This window comes from Ictalurus punctatus, chromosome 23 (assembly GCF_001660625.3).
Source record: "Ictalurus punctatus breed USDA103 chromosome 23, Coco_2.0, whole genome shotgun sequence".
In the NCBI taxonomy this organism is placed as follows: Eukaryota; Metazoa; Chordata; class Actinopteri; order Siluriformes; family Ictaluridae; genus Ictalurus; species Ictalurus punctatus.
Window position 1 is genome coordinate 8,593,807 of NC_030438.2, and position 22,288 is coordinate 8,616,094.

General features: G+C 40.7%; 1 protein-coding gene across 5 annotated transcripts in view; it reads left to right on the forward strand.

Moving 5' to 3' along the window:
• Positions 1 to 22,288, forward strand: part of ctnnd2a (catenin (cadherin-associated protein), delta 2a) — a 293,452-nt gene that overhangs the window by 268,656 nt on the left and 2,508 nt on the right. For 3 of the 5 annotated variants that reach the window (XM_017453313.3, XM_053674990.1, XM_053674991.1), the window contains 5 exons: positions 5,541 to 5,766; positions 7,176 to 7,260; positions 13,823 to 13,949; positions 21,239 to 21,370; positions 22,148 to 22,224. In XM_017453313.3, the coding sequence (XP_017308802.1) occupies positions 5,541 to 5,766; positions 7,176 to 7,260; positions 13,823 to 13,949; positions 21,239 to 21,370; positions 22,148 to 22,224 (647 nt within the window). Of the gene's footprint in view, positions 1 to 5,540; positions 5,767 to 7,175; positions 7,261 to 13,822; positions 13,950 to 21,238; positions 21,371 to 21,972; positions 22,225 to 22,288 lie in introns of all 5 variants that reach the window. The other 2 variants (XR_008393326.1, XR_008393327.1) reach the window with 1 other exon arrangement.

A 22,288-nucleotide genomic window follows, 5' to 3' on the forward strand; every position in this document is an offset into this window, starting at 1 on the left:
GAGCATGTCCTGATGATGACATTAAGGGAAATATCACTTTATCAGCAGCGTGTCTAAACCTAAACCTAGCCTTATTAAAGCAATATTCCTCAGCTCATTATCAGTCTGCCGTCTCTCCCTCCGTCTGCCAGTCGGCATTTTTTTTTCATTTCATATCCTCCATCAGGTGGCTCGTGTTTAATTGAAGCTTCAAAGGGTGAATTTTCCCAACGTCGGCTTATCGAGCGTATTCTTTTTATCCTGCGCAACAGACATCAAAGGTGGTAATGGGAAGAGATTGTGCCGGTGTGAAATCCACCTCACCTTCCCCCCCATTTCATACGAGGGCAGTGCGGCAGTCGGTTCGACTCGCTCACCTCACTGTCCTTTATCAACAGCCTGGTTTAAAAATGTGCCACCAACGTGTACGTTGTTTCTTTATAATCTCCGCTAAGCATCTAAGCTAAGCATCTAAGCTAAGCATCTAAGCTAAACGTCTGTTTTCATTGCTGGTCTCACATCAGATTCCAGAAAAGCTCCTCATGTTATGATATGAACTTTAATGAGAAAGCAATTTGACTCTGAATCACCTCGCCTCTAAGAAGTGAACCGAACATGGTTATTGGGTTGGGTTGTAGCTTTTTTTCGGTAGATATGAGCTGCTAAATTTAGCCAAAGGGCCAAGCTGTAGTTCTGCTGAAATTCCACGTGTTCTGGAGATTCGGATAAACACAAAGAGAAGATAAACTAAACTCAAAATGTGATCATCAAAATATTTTCAACTAGTTACTTGTATAATTATAAATCTAATCCCGACAGGAACTAACCTGTCTCATGGATGTTCCATAACATTAAATGTAACTATAAATCCGTCATTAATAAATAACGCATACCATTGGTAAATTGTTGCCGTATAAGAGGAATACAACAACGGATTCAGCCACACCACCTGTCACACATGGAGTGTATTATTTCTTACTAAATATACACATCAACGGAACAAGAAACCCATGTTTTTCCGGGATATTCTCATCCCGGAACCTGCAGAGACACACTGTTAAATTGGATTAAAAGCCCTTGCTGAGCAAGGAGCAAAATATAACACTGACATCTCACCATTTCTTCCTCTCGCACTCCTGCGCTCTGTGGAAGTGTCACGGAGGTGAGTGTATTTCTGGAGCTCTTTGCGCTCTTTGCGCTCTTGTCGATGATGACCCACGCATGCGTAGCCTGATTGCCTATTTTGTGCTAGAATGGGCTTTTATAGGATGGAGAGTTAGCACTCTACTCTGATTAGCACCGAGCCCTCGTCTCTCTGAGAGCACGAGGGTGATCCACTCCACAGAGTCAAGGTTGGCCAAAGTGTCACGTACAATACACTTCGATCGAACAATCGCCGGCCCACAGAGCGACCCTCCACGTCTGTGATGGAGAGAGCAAATGTGTCGTCAGGAACATTTTTACACTTCTGTTTTTGACACGTTCACCTTGAAAGGTGTGTCTAGAACTGGTGGGTTCATTCGGAAATGTTGACGTGAATCCATTCGCCAGGCGTCTGATCATTATTACGTCTCCACGAATCGGGAGTCATTTTTTTAAGTAAGGTGCAAAACACAGCAATAATTCTGAGTTGTTAACACGTTCGCCTCACACCTCCAGTGTCGGGAATTCGATTCACGCCGTGGCCCTGTGTGTGTGGAGTTTGCATGTTCTCCCCGTGCTGTGGGGGTTCCTCCGGGTACTCCGGTTTCCTCCCCCAATCCAAAGACATGCATGGTAGGCTGATTTGCGTGTCTAAAGTGTCCATAGTGTGTGAATGGCTGTGAGAGTGTGTACGTGATTCTGCCCTGTGCTGGATCGGCACCCTGTCCAGGGTGTACCCCGCCTTGTGCCCCATGCTCCCTGGGATAGACTCCAGGTTCCCCGTGACCCTGAAAAGGATTAAGCGGTATAGAAGATGGATGGATGGATGGATGGATGGATGGATGGACATATTTTTTATCAATTTATAGTTACATTTACTGTGGAGCGTCTGCGAAGCGAGTCAGTTCCTGTTCTCACTTACGTTACAGCAGCTATAAACACTCGTTCCCTCTCCAGCCCTCTCTTTATTCTCTCTCTTTATTCTTTCTCTCGAAGTTAACATAACTCTCCAGATAAACAGATTAATTTATATTATTAAGATTTCCGACATCTTCAGGACAGAGAAGTTTATGCTTCTTTGCGGTTTTTCTCGGTAACACGACAAGCTGCAGTTGTTGTCTTATTAACTTTAAGTGAGAGATGACTGTTTCTAGCGGCTATAATGTTAAGCGATAACAGGAATGAACATGTTTCATTGACATTCCACCACATTCAGTTGGTAAATTGCTGTGCTATAAGAGGAATAATACATTTTTAAAACCCCTCAGGACATGCTGCTTCATCCCACCACCCTGGTGTTGATTATTTACCTATAAATAATAAGTATAACAGCGCTTTATTGTAATATCGGTTATCAGGTGTTTCCTGGGTCCATCCAGCAGCGCGTGAAATACTGGATTAAAATCAGTGTAAATTACAGGATGAAATGATCACGTTGATGTTTCTGCAGATCAGACATTTAAGCCACAAATTCTTTTTTTTACCTGCTCAAGCTTCCTCCGTGGTGAAATATCTCTGTCCTGCTGATCGAGGGACCTACAGATTGTCCTCTCGGGCAAAAAAGAGCACATTGCCTGCGAGAACAAGATAAGGCCACACCAATTAACTCGGAGCTCGCTGATGAGAAATTGGGGCCGTTTTGAAAAAGATTCATGCTTCACAAGGTCCATGAGAAAAACAATGCCTGTGTTTCTCAGTTTGGAATTAGGAGTGAGAACTTAAACATCTGAGGTTCATTTTATTAGCGGAATCCTTCAGTACAGTGAGAAGTGAGAAGAAGCGTTTCAGAGGTCAAAGTTCACTCTAACACACTACACTAACACACTTTCTTTTTGGGTTTGTTCGTATGTCATTTTGTTGTTGTTGTTGTTGTTGTTGTTGTTGTTTTGTTCAGGATAAAAATTTGGATCGTACCATTATTAAACTTGTTATTGTTAATAGTTGTTAACTTAGTGAGGTACACTATTTTATCCCGGAGTTCATTTCTAACATGTGCGGTTCATTTTAATTATTTAAACTTTAAAGCTGTGTTCATGTTATTTAGTTTTTTTTGTTTCATTCTTGCATTCATACACATTGTTTTGTAGATAAAATGTAGACATAACCTCTCCAGATCCTTCACATTTCGAGGTCCATGCTGGTGGACTCACAGGTTTTCTATGGGGTTCAGGTCAGGGGACTGGGATGGCCAATGCAGGACCTGGATTTCGTGGTCAGTGAACCATTTTTGTGTTGATTTTGATGTATGTTTTGGATCATTGTCCTGCTGGAAGATCCAACCACGGCCCGTTTGAAGCTTTCTGGCAGAGGCAGTCAGGTTTTCATTTAATATCTGTTGATGTTTGATAGAGTCCATGATGTCATGTATCCTAACAAAATGTCCAGGTCCTCTGTCAGAAAAACAGCCCCAAAACATTAAAGATCCACCTCCATATTTAACCGTGAGCATGAGGTACTTTTCCATATGGCCACCTCTCTGTGTGTGCCAAAACCACCTCTGTGTTTATTGCTAAAAAGCTCTATTTTGGTTTCATCTATAGAACCCGGTCCCATTTGAAGTTCCAGTAGTGTCTGGCAAACTAAAGACGCTCGAGTTTGTTTTTGGATGAGAGTAGAGGCTTTTTCTTGAAACCCTTCCAATCAGCTTGTGGTGATGTCGGTGACTTCGGATTCTAGTTTTGGACACTTTCTGACCCCAAGACGCGACTAACATCTGCAATTCTCCAGCTGTGATCCTTGGAGATTTTTTATCCACTCGAACCGTCCTCTTCACAGTGTGTAGAGACGATATGGACACACGTCCAATTCCAGGTTGATTCATAACATCTCCAGTTGAGTGGGACTTCTTAATAATTGCCCTGATGGTGGAAATGGGCATTTTCAATGCTTGTGCTATTTTCTTATAGACACTTCCCATTGTGTGAAGCTCAACAACCTTTTGCCGCACATCACAGCTATATTCCTCGCTCTTACCCATTATTATGAACGACTAATTGAATTTGACCTGTGTGTTACCTCATATTTATACCCCTGTGAAACAGGAAGTCATGGTTGAACACTTTCCTGTTCCTAGTCACCCAGGTGTACTAAAAAATTTTAAATATCAATGGGAATACACTTCAAGTATATTTTTCTCATATGAATTCATGGGGTGCCATTCAATGGATAATTAGATTCTTAGCTTCCAAAAAGGCTTCTACATGGAACCCTTTCTGATTGGAAAACCTTCTGTTGTAGGATTTTTGATAGAAACCTAAAGAGCTCCCCTCAAAGAGACAAGGTTCTTTAAGGGGTTTGTTGGATAATTAATGGTTCTTAGCTTTCACCTTAAAAAGTTCCCTCAGCGGGACACCAAGGAACCTTTAGGAGAGCAGTGACCACTCTGAATTTTAAGTCTACCCTTCTAATCTTTAAATGCAGTAGAATAATACTTTGAAAGAACACTGTAGTACACACACACGCACACACACACACACACACACACTGTTTATTTCATGATTTTATCAGCCAGTTTTTAATTAATTGAATCAGTGTCTTCATTAACCTGAATCCTCTTCCATTCTGTTGGTTTAATGCCATGTTGTTCTCCGTTCCTCCGTTCTCAAATACCACTTGAGTCATTTTATTGAACTCGAGACAGCGGACCTCAAAGCCGAGCGCGAGGTTCCAGAGGCTCCTCCGCTCTGTGCTGACGTTCACGTTGGTAAACAACAGCAAAACAGATGTGCATTCACGTGTTCGCCATGCAGCAGAAGCTCCATCTCACGTGTCGTGTTGGTTCGTGACGAGACAGTGAGCTGCTGGTGATAGTTACGGCTCCTCAGCTTTCTATTTAGAACCCTTTCTGTTAGGAAAACACCTTGTTCTACTTAGAACCTTTAACGAGAGACAACTGAAGAACCCTTAACTAGTATGTACAACTAAATGTTAAACATCTGACAGGTTCTAGGTGTTTAGAAGAAAATAATGAGCAATAATTTGGAGTTTGTAAATCACACCAAAAAACTTTTTTTTTAAAGATTGAAATGAATAATACAGTGAATGCCGATTAGAAAGTATGTTTTTTGGGCTTTAATAGTGTGTTTTTAAAGGAATTAGATGGCTCGTTGCTATTAATTGCACTTCTTTGTCCTCTTCATTTTGTCCTGAGGGCGCGCAAACTTTTGCTGTGTTTGTATGTTTTTGTCTGTATGTGTGTGTGTGTGTGTGTGTGTGTGTGTGTGTGTGTGTGTGTGTGTGTGTGTGTGTGTGTGTGAGTGTGTGTGAAGCCTGTATATGTGATGTAAACTTCTCTCTATGCTACAGTTTGCACTGACATTTTTGTATTATCCTGCTACAGAACTCAGCGAAATCCTGACATTCTTCCCCTTCCTTCTCTTCTCTTCTCTTCTCTTCTCTTCTCTTCTCTGACCTCGTAGGGAAGTACGCAATGAGGGATCTGGTCCACCGTCTTCCTGGGAGCAGTAACGCCAGTGGCAGCTCCACCAACAGCGCAACGAGCAAAACCATGTCGGACGACACGGTGACGGCCATCTGCTGCGCCCTGCACGAGGTCATCACCAAGAACATGGAGAACGCCAAGGCACTGCGAGACGCCGGCGGCATCGAGAAGCTCATCGGCATCGCCAGGAGCAAAGGAGACAAGTGAGTTTCTGTCATCAAGATGATGTGCATCAGGGAGGTTCCTCAGTGTTCCTTACTGAGATGAGAGCTAAGAATCAGTTCCTGAACCAGATCTTCAGATTTTATAGCAGAATTTATCTTTGACCGTATTTAGCTGCAGTCGACCTTTGACCTGTGGATTATTGGATTGGCCTTCCACCAAATTTGGGATTAAATAACTTTTCTTCTCACATCTTCTCACATTTAGCACTGATTTTGCAAATTAGCTTAAAGTACAGATTCCTCAGCGCGTCTCTGTGCTGTAAGGGGAATAAGGACTCAGATCAGACTGTCTCGTGTTGGTCGGGTTCCTCGGTCTGTGTGATGAAGAGCAGGAGAGATGTTTAGACAACGCAATGGTCAGCGATAAAACACAGAGCAGCCATGGTGCACTCAACGCAGTGTATTAGCATTAAAACGCCACGTCAGATAACTGCTTTACGTCCTCCTCTTATCAGGCGGCCGTATTTCCTCTTCCTGTCTGTCCGAGAGGAGACCCGGTTCCCCACTCTGAAGTTATCTGAGGAACACGTGAGAATCCAAAGGGGCGCAAAGAACCATTTATTTGAGCGGGAGATTTTTACTTTCTTGTGGGTGTGAAAGAAAGAAAGAAAGAAAGGAAACAAAGAAGGTAGGAAATAAGGGGGAAAGCATGGAAGAAAGAAAAGAATGAAGGAGGGAAGGAAAGAAACAAAAAAGAAAAGGAAAGAAAAAAGGAAGGAAAGAAAGAAGGAATGAAGGAGGGAAGGGAAGAAAAAAAGGAAAAGAATGAAGGAAGGAAGGAAAGGAGAGAGAAACAAAGAAGGAAGGATGGAAATAAAGAAGGAAGGAAGAAACAAAGAGGGAAGGAAAGACACAAAGAAGAAAAGGAATGAAGGAAATAAGGAAATAAAAAAGGAAGGAAAGAAACAAACAAACAAAGAAGGAAGGAAGGAATGAAGGAGGGAAGGAAAGAAACAAAGAAAGAAGGAAGGAATGAAGAAGGGAAGGAAAGAAAGAAGGAAGAAACAAAGAAGAAAAGGAATGAAGGCAGGAAGGAAGGGAAAGAGAAAGCAAGAAGCAAGTAAGGAAGATTGAAAAGAGACAAAGGAGGAATAAATGCAGGAACAAGGAAGGAGAGAAGGAAGGAGGAAGGAAGGATTGATATAAAGAAGGAAGGAAGGAAAGAACAAAGAAGGAGAGAAGGAAGGTGGGAAAGAAACAAAGAAGGAAGGAAGAAAGACCCTTCCACTTTAGGCCACACCCACTTCAGATCTAAATATAAATACAGGCACAGACATTGCATTACGCCTCTAGTGTCCATGTTTCCTGATGTTCAAAAAGAGTGCCAATAATTTTGGGAATGCTGGTAAACTGTAAGAATAACACTCAACACTTCTCATTTCTTCCAGACATTCGCCCAAGGTGGTGAAAGCAGCATCTCAGGTCCTGAGCAGCATGTGGCAGTACAGAGATCTGCGCAGCCTTTACAAGAAGGTATGACATCATCGATACATACGCTACCGTCAGAACCGCTTCCGACATCGCCATGTAGCGCGAGCTCCGCCCATCGCCCTGGTTTAAATTACAGTGCCTTCACTTCAGCACCGTTAACGCAGGAAAAGTCTGGAGAAGAGAACTTCTCATGGATGAAGAGGACAATAAAACTTCAATAAACCCTCACCGGCAATAATTCCTTCAAGCAAAGCAATTTCTTTCAGCCTGAAAAGAAAAATCCATAAACGTGCGCTATTCAGAATGCTGAGTGCGGCGTAAATTCGTCTTTTCTCCCACGTGATGCGCGACTCCGTCCAGCCTCGCAGAAACAGCGATTGAGCAGAAACACGGGGGAACGCGAGAGATATTTACTGAAAAAACTTCAGATCGATACGTGTTTGTCGGGCGTCTCGGTCCGGCGTTATTGTGAGGCTGTACACCTCGTTTCTGTGGTGAATTACACACACTGTCTCAGCCTCTCTAATGAAAAGCCGGCCTTCCGTGGTGTTCTCACACCTAGTGTGCGCTCTGACTGACGAGATGAGAACTCGGTGACACGTCCGGTATTCGTGCTGAAAAGTCGGCTTTTTTCTGCCTACGTGTGATTATAAAATTCCTTTCCAGGTTCCGAAGTTGAGATTTTTTTTTGAGAACTGTAAAGAGAAATCGAAACATATCTTAAAAACTGTTAATGCGTGAAGACGAGGGAGAGACGCAGCGTTCGCCGACCTTTAGAGACAGAAAAAGACTATTAGTCAGCTCACCGAGTTCAAACGCGTTTCCCGAATTAGCCTCAGCGTCGTCCAAACACAAGCCAAGTTCCTGTAGCAGAGTTGGCAGGCCAACTCCCCCACCCCCTGCGTGGAACGCGGATTAAAGGATTTTTTGAGTCACACCACAGGTCATCTTAATAACATAAACTTATTTAATATGCGAATTGTTTGAATTAAATCAGGATTAAGCCAAATTCCCATTAAAATGTTTTGTTTTACAGTGTTTATATCACTGCATGTCATAAATCACATCATTTATTTTATTTTAAAGGGGCAGTGTATGATTTTTAGAGCCCTCTGCTGCCTGCGAGGAGAACTGCAACTGGTACTGTATTATACCACAAGTACATGTTCTTCATATTCCCTCTTGAAGAAACAACAAAACGGGACTGAACAGATCTATTGGAAATTTGGGTGGGGCTAATTTCAGGGCCAGAAAAAAAATGAAACAGAATCCTGGAATGAATAAACTAGCAAAATTGAATGCATTTCTAAAAATAAAAAAATAAAAAAAAAGAAATATTTAACATTAAAAACGTTTTTCTGAACATTCTGGCATATTTTAAATATGTTAATTAGATTTTTATGGTTAATTAGATTAATATGTTAATGTTAATCTAATGTTAATTAGATTTTATTGTTTTTATTGTTAATTTCTAACATTTCTTGGCATTTTTAAAATATATTTTACTTGTATTTTATTATATATATTTTTAATACATTAATGTTATATTAATGCATTCTATTCGATTATATTTTAATTATCCATTATACATTTTATTATATTTTATTATATTTGTACTATCCATGCAATCTTTTGCCCTCTACTTTATCTTTATATTATTTATCTTTATTTTAAATCTCTAAATATTTCATTTTAAGCAACATTGAAGCTTGCTACACTTCAGGCAGTTATAATAATATATTTCTTTTTTAAAATAAATATTTTTTATGCACTGGTGAACGATAGAAAGTAAAAGTTATGAAAACAGAAACTGGAAACAACTAGCAGGGAACACCTGGTCTAAGAAATTTACTGCACAAGCTATTGCACAAATAAAATCATGTAGAGTCGTGAGTTTCGCAACGCAGGGTTGCACTGCCCCCTTCAGGCTGAGGACTGAACTGCAGCTCAGCATGTGTAAGTGATGTAGACAGCAGGATTGACACATTTACGTCAGCCGACAGGTCGAGGTCACGAAGGAGAACGTCGCTTCGGCAGAGTTATTACGTCTGTCGCGCTGTTTATTATGAAAAGAACTCATATTGGGTTTTTTTTAACCGTCTCTCTCGCTCTTTATTTTTCTCTGCTCTCCGTCAGCATGAACAGTCCACATTTTTTCATTTCCTCTTCTCCTGCCCGAGCTCTGGATGTCATCCCTAATGTCACGAAGGTTGACATTAAAGAAAGGCCACCAACATTCAGATTGCTATTATTAATATCTCACTGAAGCCACGCGTCTCATCTCGTCAGACTGTAATGACAGTTATTCCGAGTGGTTGTGCCCTTTTTCGCCCGCGTCCTCATCCTCCAGGCAGGAGGCGGGGGTTAGACCATCGTGCCACTTGAGGTGTCAGTGTTATGTCCGGGGGCAAGCCAAACACAACCAGATTATAAATAAATATAAACGAATTTATGGAGATACTAGAGATCCAGATCCTTTCTGCCTCTGGATGGAGCTCAAATCTTCTTTAATTCCAGACTGCTGGGACTACGGCTGCTCCTAACACCATACAGACTTCATATAAATCCATAATGAACTTTTTCACAATATCTGTTGTTACCCAGATGAGGATGGGTTCCCTTCTGAGTCGGGTTCCTCTCAAGGTTTCTTCCTCTTAAACATCTTAGGGAGTTTTTCCTTGCCACCGTCGCCACTCAGTGGCTTGCTCAGTTGGGATAAATTCGCACCTTTAATATCTGTATACCGTGTTGATATTTCTGTAAAGCTGCTTTGAGACAATGTCTATTGTAAAAAGCGCTATACAAATCAAATTGAATTGAATTGAATTGAATATAGAGGAAATATGGAAGGTGTTTAAAAGTGTTTGGCGTACGTTAGGTATGATAGCTATGAATAGGTATGCTTGTTATTAAGTGGCCTTCAAAGATATAGTGTTGGGTCCGAGTCCACCTTTGTCATGTTCGAGTCGAGACAAAGTCCATAACCGATCGAGTCCGAGTTTTGTTATTGTTTTGTTATTGTATCACACTATACCATGTCCTCCAGTTGAGTGGACATTTCGGTGATGTGATGTGTACATTAAGAAGTACATTTCACAATTTACATGAAATTCAAGACTGGAATTACCAAACGCTAATGTTTAGGGGCGGGCGATACGTCTACGATCTTATTCAAGTAAGAAATACTGCAGAAATTGAATAAAGCAATTAAGTGAAATTGACTTTACTGTATGACATATATAGTGACTCATTAATATTTACTGAAGGTATTCAGTCTAATGAGTGATTTTCTCTTTGTCTGATGTCACCTAATGCACAGATCCAATATACTGTATTGACACATTTGCTTGTGCGCTTAGGATCATTATCCTATTGAAAAATCCACTTCCGGTTCAACTCCAACTCAGCTCTTTGATATGATGCAGAATTCGTAGTTGAATCAACGAATGCAGGCTGTCCAGTCCCTGAGGCAGTGAAGCAACCCCAATCCATAACATTTCCACCACCGTGCTTCACAGTTGATATGAGGTGCTTCTCCTAACATGTGTGCTCATACTGTGGCCAAACAACTCTATCTTTGATTCGTCTGTCCAGAGTTCATTATTCCAAAAGGATTCATCTTTGCCTATATGCTCATTGGCAAACTGTAGTCTTACAGAGGCTATTTTCTTGGCACGCCTCCCACGCATGTCAAATTTGTGCAATCTCTTTCTGATTGTAGAAGCATGCACTTTCACACCAACAGCTGCAAGACTTACTAGGAGATCCTGTGATGACATTTTAGGGTTCTTGGAGACTTATTTTTGCATCAGACGTCCTGCTCTTGGGCTGAATTTGCTGGGACGGCCAGTCCTGGACAGTTTGAAATCTGCACTGTTTGTAGATGATTTTTTTTCTGAACAACCTTGTTTTCTGAAGGCCTTACAGAACACCAGACACTAGATATAAGAGGGGTATAAATAAGACATGTACTTATTTCAGCACTCGCTAAGCAGGTTCTAATCACTGGCACCCGATCTTCAACACCTGATTCCAGTTTCATGGATTTGTGATAGGTATGATAAATCTAGGGGCGTACTTACTTTTCCCATGTGACTGATCTGTTTTTGTGTCATTTGATAGACTGTATCACCTTAATTAATAGGCACCTTTTCAAAGAGCATCGAATGTTTGCTTGTCCAAATATGTCAAAAAAGCCAACCATTTCCATGGGGGGGGGTACTTATTTTTTCACATGAATCTACATGGCGCATTGAGAAAATTGATATTAGAACAACTCTGAATATGCACAAGTTTCCATGAATGAATACTGACCTAACTTGTGGACTCGCGGACTCTGAATAGAGTCGAAATATGAGGCAGGAAACTCATTCCTGGATAAACACTGAGGCATAGAAATACCGCATTGGAAATAAATCAGAGTGCAGATATAAACAGTAATAGAGATGTTACAGTCCTGATTCCAAGCCCCAGGTCTCTTACGCGCTGCTACAAGCTGGCACGTTCAGCCAGACCGTTAGATCAGATGATGCTCTGACGCCGTTGGGGTTTCAGTAATGAACACTGCCCTCGGCTCACCCGAGCACAAATTACCAAACCAGAGATTTTGCCACCTGAGTGTTAAGCACTGCTGTGAGAGAATATTGTGCTGCTGTGATGATTTTTGTCTCTGCGCAGTCAACCCTTTTGTGGTCTTATCTGTAAATGAGAATTGGGCAGGCGCATCATGCATAAAGCTGGGATAAACACATAATAAAAATGGGTAAATGCACAGATTCTAGCTCTAATACATCCTTGAACGTCCACCATGTTAGTATTGAGGCACTAACGGGTGGGGGTAGACTTGCGTGATGCTGCACCGGTTGTAATTTGAGATGTTAATTGCACTGGAACTCGATGCTTCTCTGCAGCATCCATCCTTTTCTCTCTGTTTCTCTCTTTGCTGATGTTTTCCTGTGATAGGAAAATAAACAAGAACAGGACGGAGTGATGTTGTGAAGAATGGCACGGCATACTTTATATCCGTTTATATAGTTACGTTTAATGCCGTGGGACGTTTTTGAAACGAGTCCGTTCCTGTTTTCTGCACCACTTTTTTTTTTTAAATCTGTTTATGTACTGTAGAGAGTCCACCATATAGAGTAATTCCCCGTAAATGAGCTGTTACTATAGAAACGAGCGAGCTCATTAATTTAAACCTTCCATCGCAATCTTTGTACGGATGCAGTGTGTAAAATGCTGACTGGAATACACGTATAGTTCATTCCCTTCAGAGGAGGAAATGAAGAACTCGGATGCCTAAAATAGCGTGGCGAAGACCAGACGCTGCGTTTCTTTTTCCTCCGTGGTGCATGCTGCCCTCAGCTGCCTGTCCAGTGTGTTTATCTTCAACAACAGTCGCTCAGGAACAGCTGCGCGTCTTCGCCAGCAGGGCCGTGTGGCTGAGATGTAGAGGTGTTGGCATGGGAGGGATGGCAGGGAGAAAGTGGGGCAGCTTTGAACTGGTGTGCATCAGAAAGCCTTTGATCTTGCCCAAAAAACCCTTTTCACAACCAATAGGGTACAAAAATGTCAAGTTGAACGCTCCTGATAGCACTCGGGGGAGTCCTGCTGCCTTCATGTAGTGTGAAGACTCACTTCAGAGCCTTAACTGAGCCACGAAGGGCGAATGTGTGACACGGAGACAATAATCAGACCAGTGTGTATTGAAACGCGCCCCTTTCTGAGCCTGCACTCGGTGTTCTCGGGATAGACTCTGGATCTACTGGATCTACCCTGAAGACCTGAAGAACTTTCTGAAAACAGCTCGGCAGTGAAAAAGCAAATGCGTTTGCATTGACTCCGCCCTCTGTTTGGCACTTTAAGCTACTGTATAAACACCTTGACTTGCATATACGTTAAGCCAAACATGCCTTTGCATGAAATTTTGCAACATTTTAGACAGACTCTCTTTAGCAAAATATGTTTAACAAATACATTTGTTCTCAAAATAAATAAATATATATATATATATATATATATATATATATATATATATATATATATATATATATATATATAATATGTCAATTGTTTTTATGGAAATTTTCACAATATCACAAGCTGTGTTATTTATTGTCTTATTTTATTGACTAACGCTTGATATCGTCTCATTTCCTCGGGTTATTATAATACAAAACCACCGTTTTCCTAAGTAACCGAGAAAAGGGGGGGGGGGGGGGGGGAATAGATATACACTATTTATATATTTTGAGTATTCTGTTAAATGGTAAAATGTAATCATTGCCATATGGCAACAACATGCGCTAATGGAACAGACACTAGGCTTCTCAAATAGTATATTTACATTTTTCTTCACATTCAAAGTAAGAAAAACTTTATATGTATGTATTTTGAGTGCGTAAATCCGTCCACTGCGATAACTTTCTAGAAGATATATAACTTTAACATGGGTACTAGATGGCAAAAAAAACGTTGCAACTTAGAGCCTGGAAAATGCAGTAAACGGGAGCGGGTTTAGACAAAGTAGTATTGTTTTTGATTGATGTTCCTTCCTTCCCCTCTTTCTCTCTCGCTCTCTCTCTCTCTCATTGATTTCCTGCAGGATGGTTACTCGCAGTATCACTTTATCGGCTCTGCTTCAACGATAGAAAGAGACAGACAGCGGCCGTACTCTTCCTCACGCACACCTTCCATCTCTCCGGTCCGGACCTCGCCCAACAATCGTTCAGGTAAGGACGAGTTTCTCTTCTCAACGTATGCACGACAGTTATACTTTCATCATTTTATGTCATTTTTATTTATTATCGACGGTCTTCCGATGCGACATCTTTCAACGTACTGTTAAAAGAGTACTCACGATTACATCGGACAACAAAGACGCTCTCTTTCTGAAACGTTCTGGGTGTGAAAGGGAAGGATTTCAATACTTGAGACAGAGGTTTTCCAACCGAAGCCAAGATAAAGGAAGGAATATTTTGGTCCATAAATTAACCAGGCCATACAGAACTTACAGTGAGGCCAGAGAACATTGTATGGAAGGCATGTAAGAGTGTTTCTGGAGAATTTTTTTTTTAGGAAATATGGAACACTGAACAACGTTCGGCTTTTTGACAAAACGCCTCAAGCATCGAACATGTCACTAAAGATTCGTTTTGTTCTGTGCAAGTCTGGGTGCAGTCAGTGACGAACCTGGTGAAAGCTCTCGAGACATTGCGGTGATCCACAAAAAAAAATCCAAAAATATCGTAAGATTATTGTTGCACACTTCAACAAGAAGCATGAGACGCTGAGTAGAAGTGAAAAATCAACAACAAAACATTTTCAGGTCAATGGAACTAATGCAGTGTGTTAGGACTTATCCAATTCAATAAAATGTCAAATTTGCCTTTTTTCAAATTCCTACTTAATACAAAACAGTCTGAAATTATACTTGTGTAAAAATTTCTTGGAAGGTAACAGTTTTTGGTCATGTATTATGTATACAGTAAATAAATAATAACAATAAATTAAAAACACTTTTAAAAGTATAACATCGATGACTGTAAATTTATCCGATAATACAAAAAGTCCATTTTGGTTTCAGTTTTAGTTCCAAAACATGAAAACATTTCTGATTACACTCCGCATATTACTGAAATATAGTTAATATCTTAAAAATGTCATTGTTGCATCACCGTTACACCTTCACCTCACATCTGCTTACTTCCTATTGGTTTTAAAAATAAAAACTCATTGTGAAAAGTTAGTTCATTAAGAAATAATTATTAATCATTAATTAATTTATTCATAATTATGATTCATAATAATAAAACTCTCAGTGTCTTGATGTTTTATAGGTAAATAATCCAAGGCAGGGTGGTGTGATGAAGCGGAGTTCCACCCTGAAGCTGATTATTTTCCTGTAACTGCACATCTCGAAAGTCTTTTATTCCACTTATTCCACACCAGCCATTACAATTTTACATTTAATGTAGTGGAACTTTAATGAAACGAGTGAGTTCCTGTTCTCGCTTACATTAAAGTAGCTATAAACACTCGTTCCTTCACCAGCCCTCTCTCTTTATTCTGTCTCTAGAAGACAAAAAAAACGCAGCGTAAACTCGTCCGTCCTGACGATGTGGGAGAACTTAAAGTTACAGCTTTACCTCTGAGTGTTACACAGCACTGACACTGGAGACTCCTTCCGTACACATTAAATAAATGTTTCTTTTTACGTTTATGTGGAGCATCTGTGGTCCGGGTCTCTGTAAATGAGCTGTTTCTGGTGGACTTGGCGTTCTGATGAAGCAGAAAAGTGCTTTTTCCTGCTTTCAGGGGTTTGGGATTTTGTTGGAGGACTGAGCCGAGCTACGGAGCAGAGAGACCCGGAGCTAATGGCTCTTTAAATGACTGAAACACAGTCACTGAACGATGTGAGAAATATTTCTCAGCTTGCTGTGCTTTGCTTGATGAATCAGCCACTGGGGTTTTTTTGGGGGGGTGGGGGGTGGGGGTAGCTCTTGTAAGGAGTGGAGCAGTCACACTGATTTCTTCACTGGCAGCTTTTCCACTAATGCATTAAGCTCTCAGATCATTTTTTATCATTAAGACTAAATCACCTCCTCTGTCTGCATTTGATGGATTATTGATTATGATGGGAGTGGGTCTTTTTCTTTTTTTTTCTTTTCTTTTCCTTTTTTTCTTTTCTCTCTTTTTCTTTTTTTTTTTTTGGTTACTTGATAGCCAAGTGTTCCATCTGTTCCCTATTATTTTTTTTTAAATATACAGAAAAAAGCCCCGATTTATTGAGTTCCTCGAGCACCATACACAATATTTCAGGTAAAATAAAATCATATATTTAAACATATAAACTAAACGCTAAGCGTCGATAAACACAAAACATTTTGGAATACCAGCGATATTCTTTCACTGATTTTAAAAAGAGTTTTAAAAAACTTTTTTTTTTCACTTTATCATTTAATTTGCTTTCATTATATGTCTAACATATACTTTATAAAGCACATAGAAATGACGGTTTATATTATTTTATTTTGGTGTAATTATCCATTGAACCCTTAAGGAACCCTTGATGGCACCCCATGAATTCATATGAGAAAAATATACGTGAAGTATATTCCCAATGATATTTTACATTTTTTTAGTACACCTGGGTGACTAGGAACAGGAAATTGTTCAACCATGACTTCCTGTTTCACAGGGGTATAAATATGAGGTAACACACAGGTCAAATTCAATTAGTCGTTCATAATAATGGGTAAGAGCGAGGAATATAGCTGTGATGTGCGGCAAAAGGTTGTTGAGCTTCACACAATGGGAAGTGTCTATAAGAAAATAGCACAAGCATTGAAAATGCCCATTTCCACCATCAGGGCAATTATTAAGAAGTCCCACTCAACTGGAGATGTTATGAATCAACCTGGAATTGGACGTGTGTCCATATCGTCTCTACACACTGTGAAGAGGACGGTTCGAGTGGATAAAAAATCTCCAAGGATCACAGCTGGAGAATTGCAGATGTTAGTCGTGTCTTGGGGTCAGAAAGTGTCCAAAACTAGAATCCGAAGTCACCGACATCACCACAAGCTGATTGGAAGGGTTTCAAGAAAAAGCCTCTACTCTCATCCAAAAACAAACTCGAGCGTCTTTAGTTTGCCAGACACTACTGGAACTTCAAATGGGACCGGGTTCTATAGATGAAACCAAAATAGAGCTTTTTAGCAATAAACACCAGAGGTGGTTTTGGTGCACACAGAGAGGTGGCCATATGGAAAAGTACCTGATGCTCACGGTTAAATATGGAGGTGGATCTTTAATGTTTTGGGGCTGTTTTTCTGACAGAGGACCTGGACATTTTGTTAGGATACATGACATCATGGACTCTATCAAATATAAACAACTATTAAATGAAAACCTGACTGCCTCTGCCAGAAAGCTTCAAACGGGCCGTGGTTGGATCTTCCAGCAGGACAATGATCCAAAACATACATCAAAATCAACACAAAAATGGTTTACTGACCACAAAATCCAGGTCCTGCCTTGGCCATCCCAGTCCCCTGAAATAGAGACAAACAGCCGAATAGATTTCTAACACAGTGCTGCAATCCCACAACCCAAAGCACCGTGAGTTTCCTCTGCACTGCCACAGAGCTGTTATTACATCTCCAGCCCAAATACAGTGACCGGAGCCAACCTTTTTTTTTTGGCTTCTGAGGTTCCCTACAGACGAGAACAAAGACAAGATGGCTCCAAGACTAATTGACTGAGGCTGAAGATATAGCATGCTTACTGCTGCTGAGATTTTAAATAATTAAGCTGGGTAAAGAACAAGAATCTCACAAAACAGACAAATGCACACAGAGAATACTGAAGTCTCAGAAATGCATGACTAGGAAATGGGCAAGACTTAAAAAAAAAAAAAAGCCTGTTAAAACCAGGAAGTAAAGGCTGCTTTCACTCTATTATGAGTGCAGAGTGGAGGAAGAAAAAGCAGCATGAAAAAATCATAAGGAGATTTATACCACAGTGCTGTTGAATTCTAGATTCTGATTGGTCAGATGTTATTGATTAATTCTCTATAACCGCAGCTCTGACAGCAGTGCAGCTGCAAATCACATGTTTATATTAATGCGCTCGATCTAATACGTTATTGTTTCTATAGCAACAGCTCATTCGCTGAGGACTCGTACAGCGGATGGTTCGCATAATCTACATTGGTAATAAATGGATTTAAAAACCTGCTGTTATTTAATGAAGAAAAATGAAGTATAAAAATGCTCAGAAGCCTATTGCGAGGTTTACTGGGGCAAAATCCAGGCTGCACAGTCAGAGATGAAACACAGGCAGGCAACGTCAAGCAGGGAGAATTTACATTCAAGTACAAGGGGAAACTGGCGAGGGTCAAAACAAGGACGTACAACGAGACAGATCTCAGCAGACAAGGCTTGAACTTAATGACAATACCGGCACGATCAGAACAAGATACAGCATGGTATACATTAGCAAAGTAATCAGGGAATGACTTTAAAACAGGTGGGCACAATCAGGTAACAAACCCATGATAGGACAGGAGTGGAAACAGGACTAGAATAGAAAACCAAAATTGATCGCATGACTGTTGAGGGGTGAAACTGAAAGCGTTTATGGAAGGAGTCTCCAGTATCAGAGGTAAAGCTGTACCTTTAACGTAGAGGAGTTTCTCAATGAAACTCCTCTTAGTCTTTGTGGTGACAAGCTGCGGTTCGTCACCACTAAGTGTTGGATGCACCTAGTGATATCTCAAGAACGAGTGCTTGAACATTTGTAGGACTGATATGGAAGGATTACTGTAACCAGAAGATGATCTGATTAGATTTAAGAATTGCTCCAATTGATCCAGGGTCAAGGTCACAGCAAGGTCAAACGTCTGAAATAGTTTTCCTTCAACAACTTCCTTTCAGTCTGAAATATATTTTTAAAGGATTTGAGGCATAGACATTAGTAAGAAGAAGGACTGGACATGTTTGGTGCAGAGGCGTCACCTTCAGTACCTGTTTTTTTCTCTTTATTAACCTGAAAACAGAGAGAGAGAGAGAAAGATGCTGATGAAGGAACAATGGTTTATAGCTGCAATAACACAAGCGAGAACTCAAACGTACTGTTTCACAGCATTAACTGTAATCGTTCGCAGATCGTTGTGGCATAAGAGGAATAAAACACTTTGGGGCATCCTGTTGAGGCAAATAAACATAACCGTGCCTCCAAATCATCTGCCTGGCGGCGTGAGACGTGTTTCTCTTCGTTGTGATGCGAACGTACTCTAACTTTTAAACATGAACTTCCACACTGTAGAGAAACTTCTCTTCTCTGCACCCGAGACCTTATTTACACAACTCAGCATACACTACTGTAATAATGGCATGGATTACCAACACTGCAGAGAATAAATACTCGTATAGCACAAGCCTTTATTTATCTCGTCAGAGACTCCCAGCGGACATTTTGACAGCGTAAAAGCTGTGCGTGAAGACTCTTTGAATATTTTTGAAAATATGCCAAGAAGAGGCAATGAACAAGAAAGACGGCTAGATCGGGAGAAAACTCAGTGTCTCTCTCCGGAGCTTTCTGTTTAACACATAACACCATTGAAGGTCAATAAATACCGATTAGTCCCTCGGTCAAAATCGCAGGAAGGGAAGAGGGTGCGCTAATATTTGCATCTGTGGAATTATACTCAACAGATGGCCAGACTGCAGTGAGCTGAGTAATGTAGTAATGCTAGCTAATGTTCATAATGTGTCCTTGGCAAGGATTTTTAAACGTCTGGAGAAACGGAGCACTGACTTTCCTTTTTAATGTGTTCAGTTTTGTGTTTATATCACGGCAGCAAGACGATAGGAAGTATAGTGGAGTAAACGTATTCAGATCAGTGTTCATATCAGACTTGGAAAAACCACACGTAGATGTGATTAAATGTATCGTTTAATAATTTATTCATTATTCACCAGACATTGCTTTGCATCTTGCTGCAGAAATTGTTGTATCTTAGCGGTGGAAAAATAATAATAAAAATACCGGAGGTTTGTTATTCTGTTTGGATTGGATTGGAGATTAGAAAGTTGGTTTTTTTTTTTGTTTTTTTTTTTGGTATTTTTATTTATTTTCAAACCGGAAGTTAATTGTACTCAGATGTACCAGCATTTACAGTTTAATCATAGCATTTGCAGGTTTTTTATTTATTTATTTATTTATTTTTACCTGTTGCTATGGCAACCTGAAAACTGACTACAATTATACGTCATTTAAAAAAGCCCGTGGATACCTGTACCCGATAGCGGCTACTTTCATGTCGCGCCGACTTTATCTAGGTGAATTTTGACACATGAGGTCGTGAACTTCAGCCTTCCAAGCCAATGGACACCGACTGGGTGGGACTGTGGTGTCTTTTGTCACATTGGGCTTTTTTTTTTTTTTTTTTCAATATAAAAATCCATACTTTTAATCAATCCAAATATGTGTTACTCATCTCAGGCATCTCATTTTTGTTACAAGGTTTATTATTTGCTGTATTTTGCTTTAAAGTGATTACAAGTGTTGAGCTGGGGTTTTGTGTTTTTTTTAGAGTAGAATTAGCAAATACACACAATGTGGTAAACTAGCAATGATGCTAATGGTACCAGGACATCAAGGACGTTCTAATGATGGACTCTTCGTTAATAATTTGCTTTCGATCTATAAATTGGGTGAGGGTTCTACTTTCATAGTGTCCTTGTTAATAAAACAATATCGTAAGTATAGGGAAAAAAAGGATGAAAAATGTACTTTTCTTCTTCCTGTAATCTTTGATGCAACTTCCTGTTGAACATGTGACTTGTGGAGTACTCCAAATATTTCATAGGGGTGACCGTGTTCAGGTAACAGGTGTTCAGGGAACAGGTGTTCAGGGTTGAATGAATGAATGAAATAGAATATCAAGTTTTCATATTCTGCGTATAATGGACAACTCGAGGAACAGGATGTTTGAAAGTTGAGATAGATTTTAATTTACTTTACTTTTTCCTTTATTTTAACAGTACAGTAAAATTGTAGTTTTTTTTTTTTTTTTTAAAGTAACTGAGTAGTAACATTAGTGCAGGTAAGAATAATATTGAAATATTAATGAGACCTGAACCTGTTGTTACAGGCATGCCAGGACCTGTATTTACTCTTTAAATAAATTGTCCTTGTTAGCGTCTTTCGTGTGAACTAAGAATGTTGGAACTGACTCGTTTTTTTTCCCCACCGGTCTGTCGGAAATCACATTCCTACTGTAATGCTGAACTGAACTAATGAAGAATAATGATCCACACCTCTGCATGACTTTCATCTAGTGATGACGAATAAAGATGAAGGAAGAAACATACAGGGACAGAGATGAGAGGGAGAGAGATTAAAGCCCAGAGGGAGAGAGAGAACGAGAGATGGAGTGATGCTTTAGATGCTCATGGACTGTGTGTGTGTGTGTGTGTGTGTGTGTGTGTGTGTGCGTGTGTGCGATTCGCAGCGAGCGCCCCCGCCTCACCCAGAGAGATGATCAGCCTCAAGGAGAGGAAGACCGACTACGAGTCCACTGGAACCAATGCTAGTTTCCATGGAAACAAAGGAGAGCACGCATCCAGGAAAGACGCCACAGCAGGTGAGTGCACAGGGAGGAGGTGAGGAAGATGAGACACTGAAGGAGTAGGTGGAGAAGAGGAGGAGACTAAAAGAGGTGATGAGGAGTAGGTGTAAAGAGAGAGGAGGAAACAAGAGGAGGAATAGAAGAGAAGAGGAATCAGATGAGGATGTGAGGGAGAGGAGGTGTACGGAAAGAAGGATGCGGAGGAGAGGAAGAGCAAGAGGAGAAGAAGAAGAGGAGGATAGAGGGTCAGGAGGTTGTGGTGGAGAGGAAGCGGTTGGAGATGGAGAAGGAAGGGAAAGGAGAGGGGGGAAGGAGGAGATGAGGCAAAGAGAAGGAGGAGGAAGAAAAAGGTAAGAGAGGAGTGAGAAGGAGCAGGGGATGTGGAAGTGGAGGAGAAAGGAGTGGATGTAGAAGACCGGGCTGAGAGGAGAAAAGGTGGAGGACAAGGAAAGAAGATGTAAGAAGGTGAGGAGGATGTGGAAGTGGTACGAGAAGGAACGAGAGGAGAGAAGGGAGAGGAGAGGAGGAGAGAGATGAAAGAGCTCTCAGGACGTGACCTTTCTTTTACCTGATTGCATCCAGTTTGCTCTTGCTAATGTTCAGCAGCTTCTCCACAGGAAGTCAAGATCGATTTTACGATGACATCATTTCCTGTATGAATGACCTGTCATACTGTAGCTGCAGGCTCTAAAGGCGTTAGCGCTCTTCATTTCCTCTGTGAGTCCCAATTAAAGAAATTAACGTTTATCTGCCCCGCCTACTCTTTTTCTGTCTTTCTGTCTCGTCCTACAGTTCAAGTCTCGTGTGGAACCTCGACGCTCTTCCGCAACTCGTACGCGGCTCCAAACGAAGAGGTCAAGCACAACCAGGTGACAGGCTGATTTACCGAGCCAATGAGATAGAACTCTCCGTATTTAGTGCCATGAAACACAC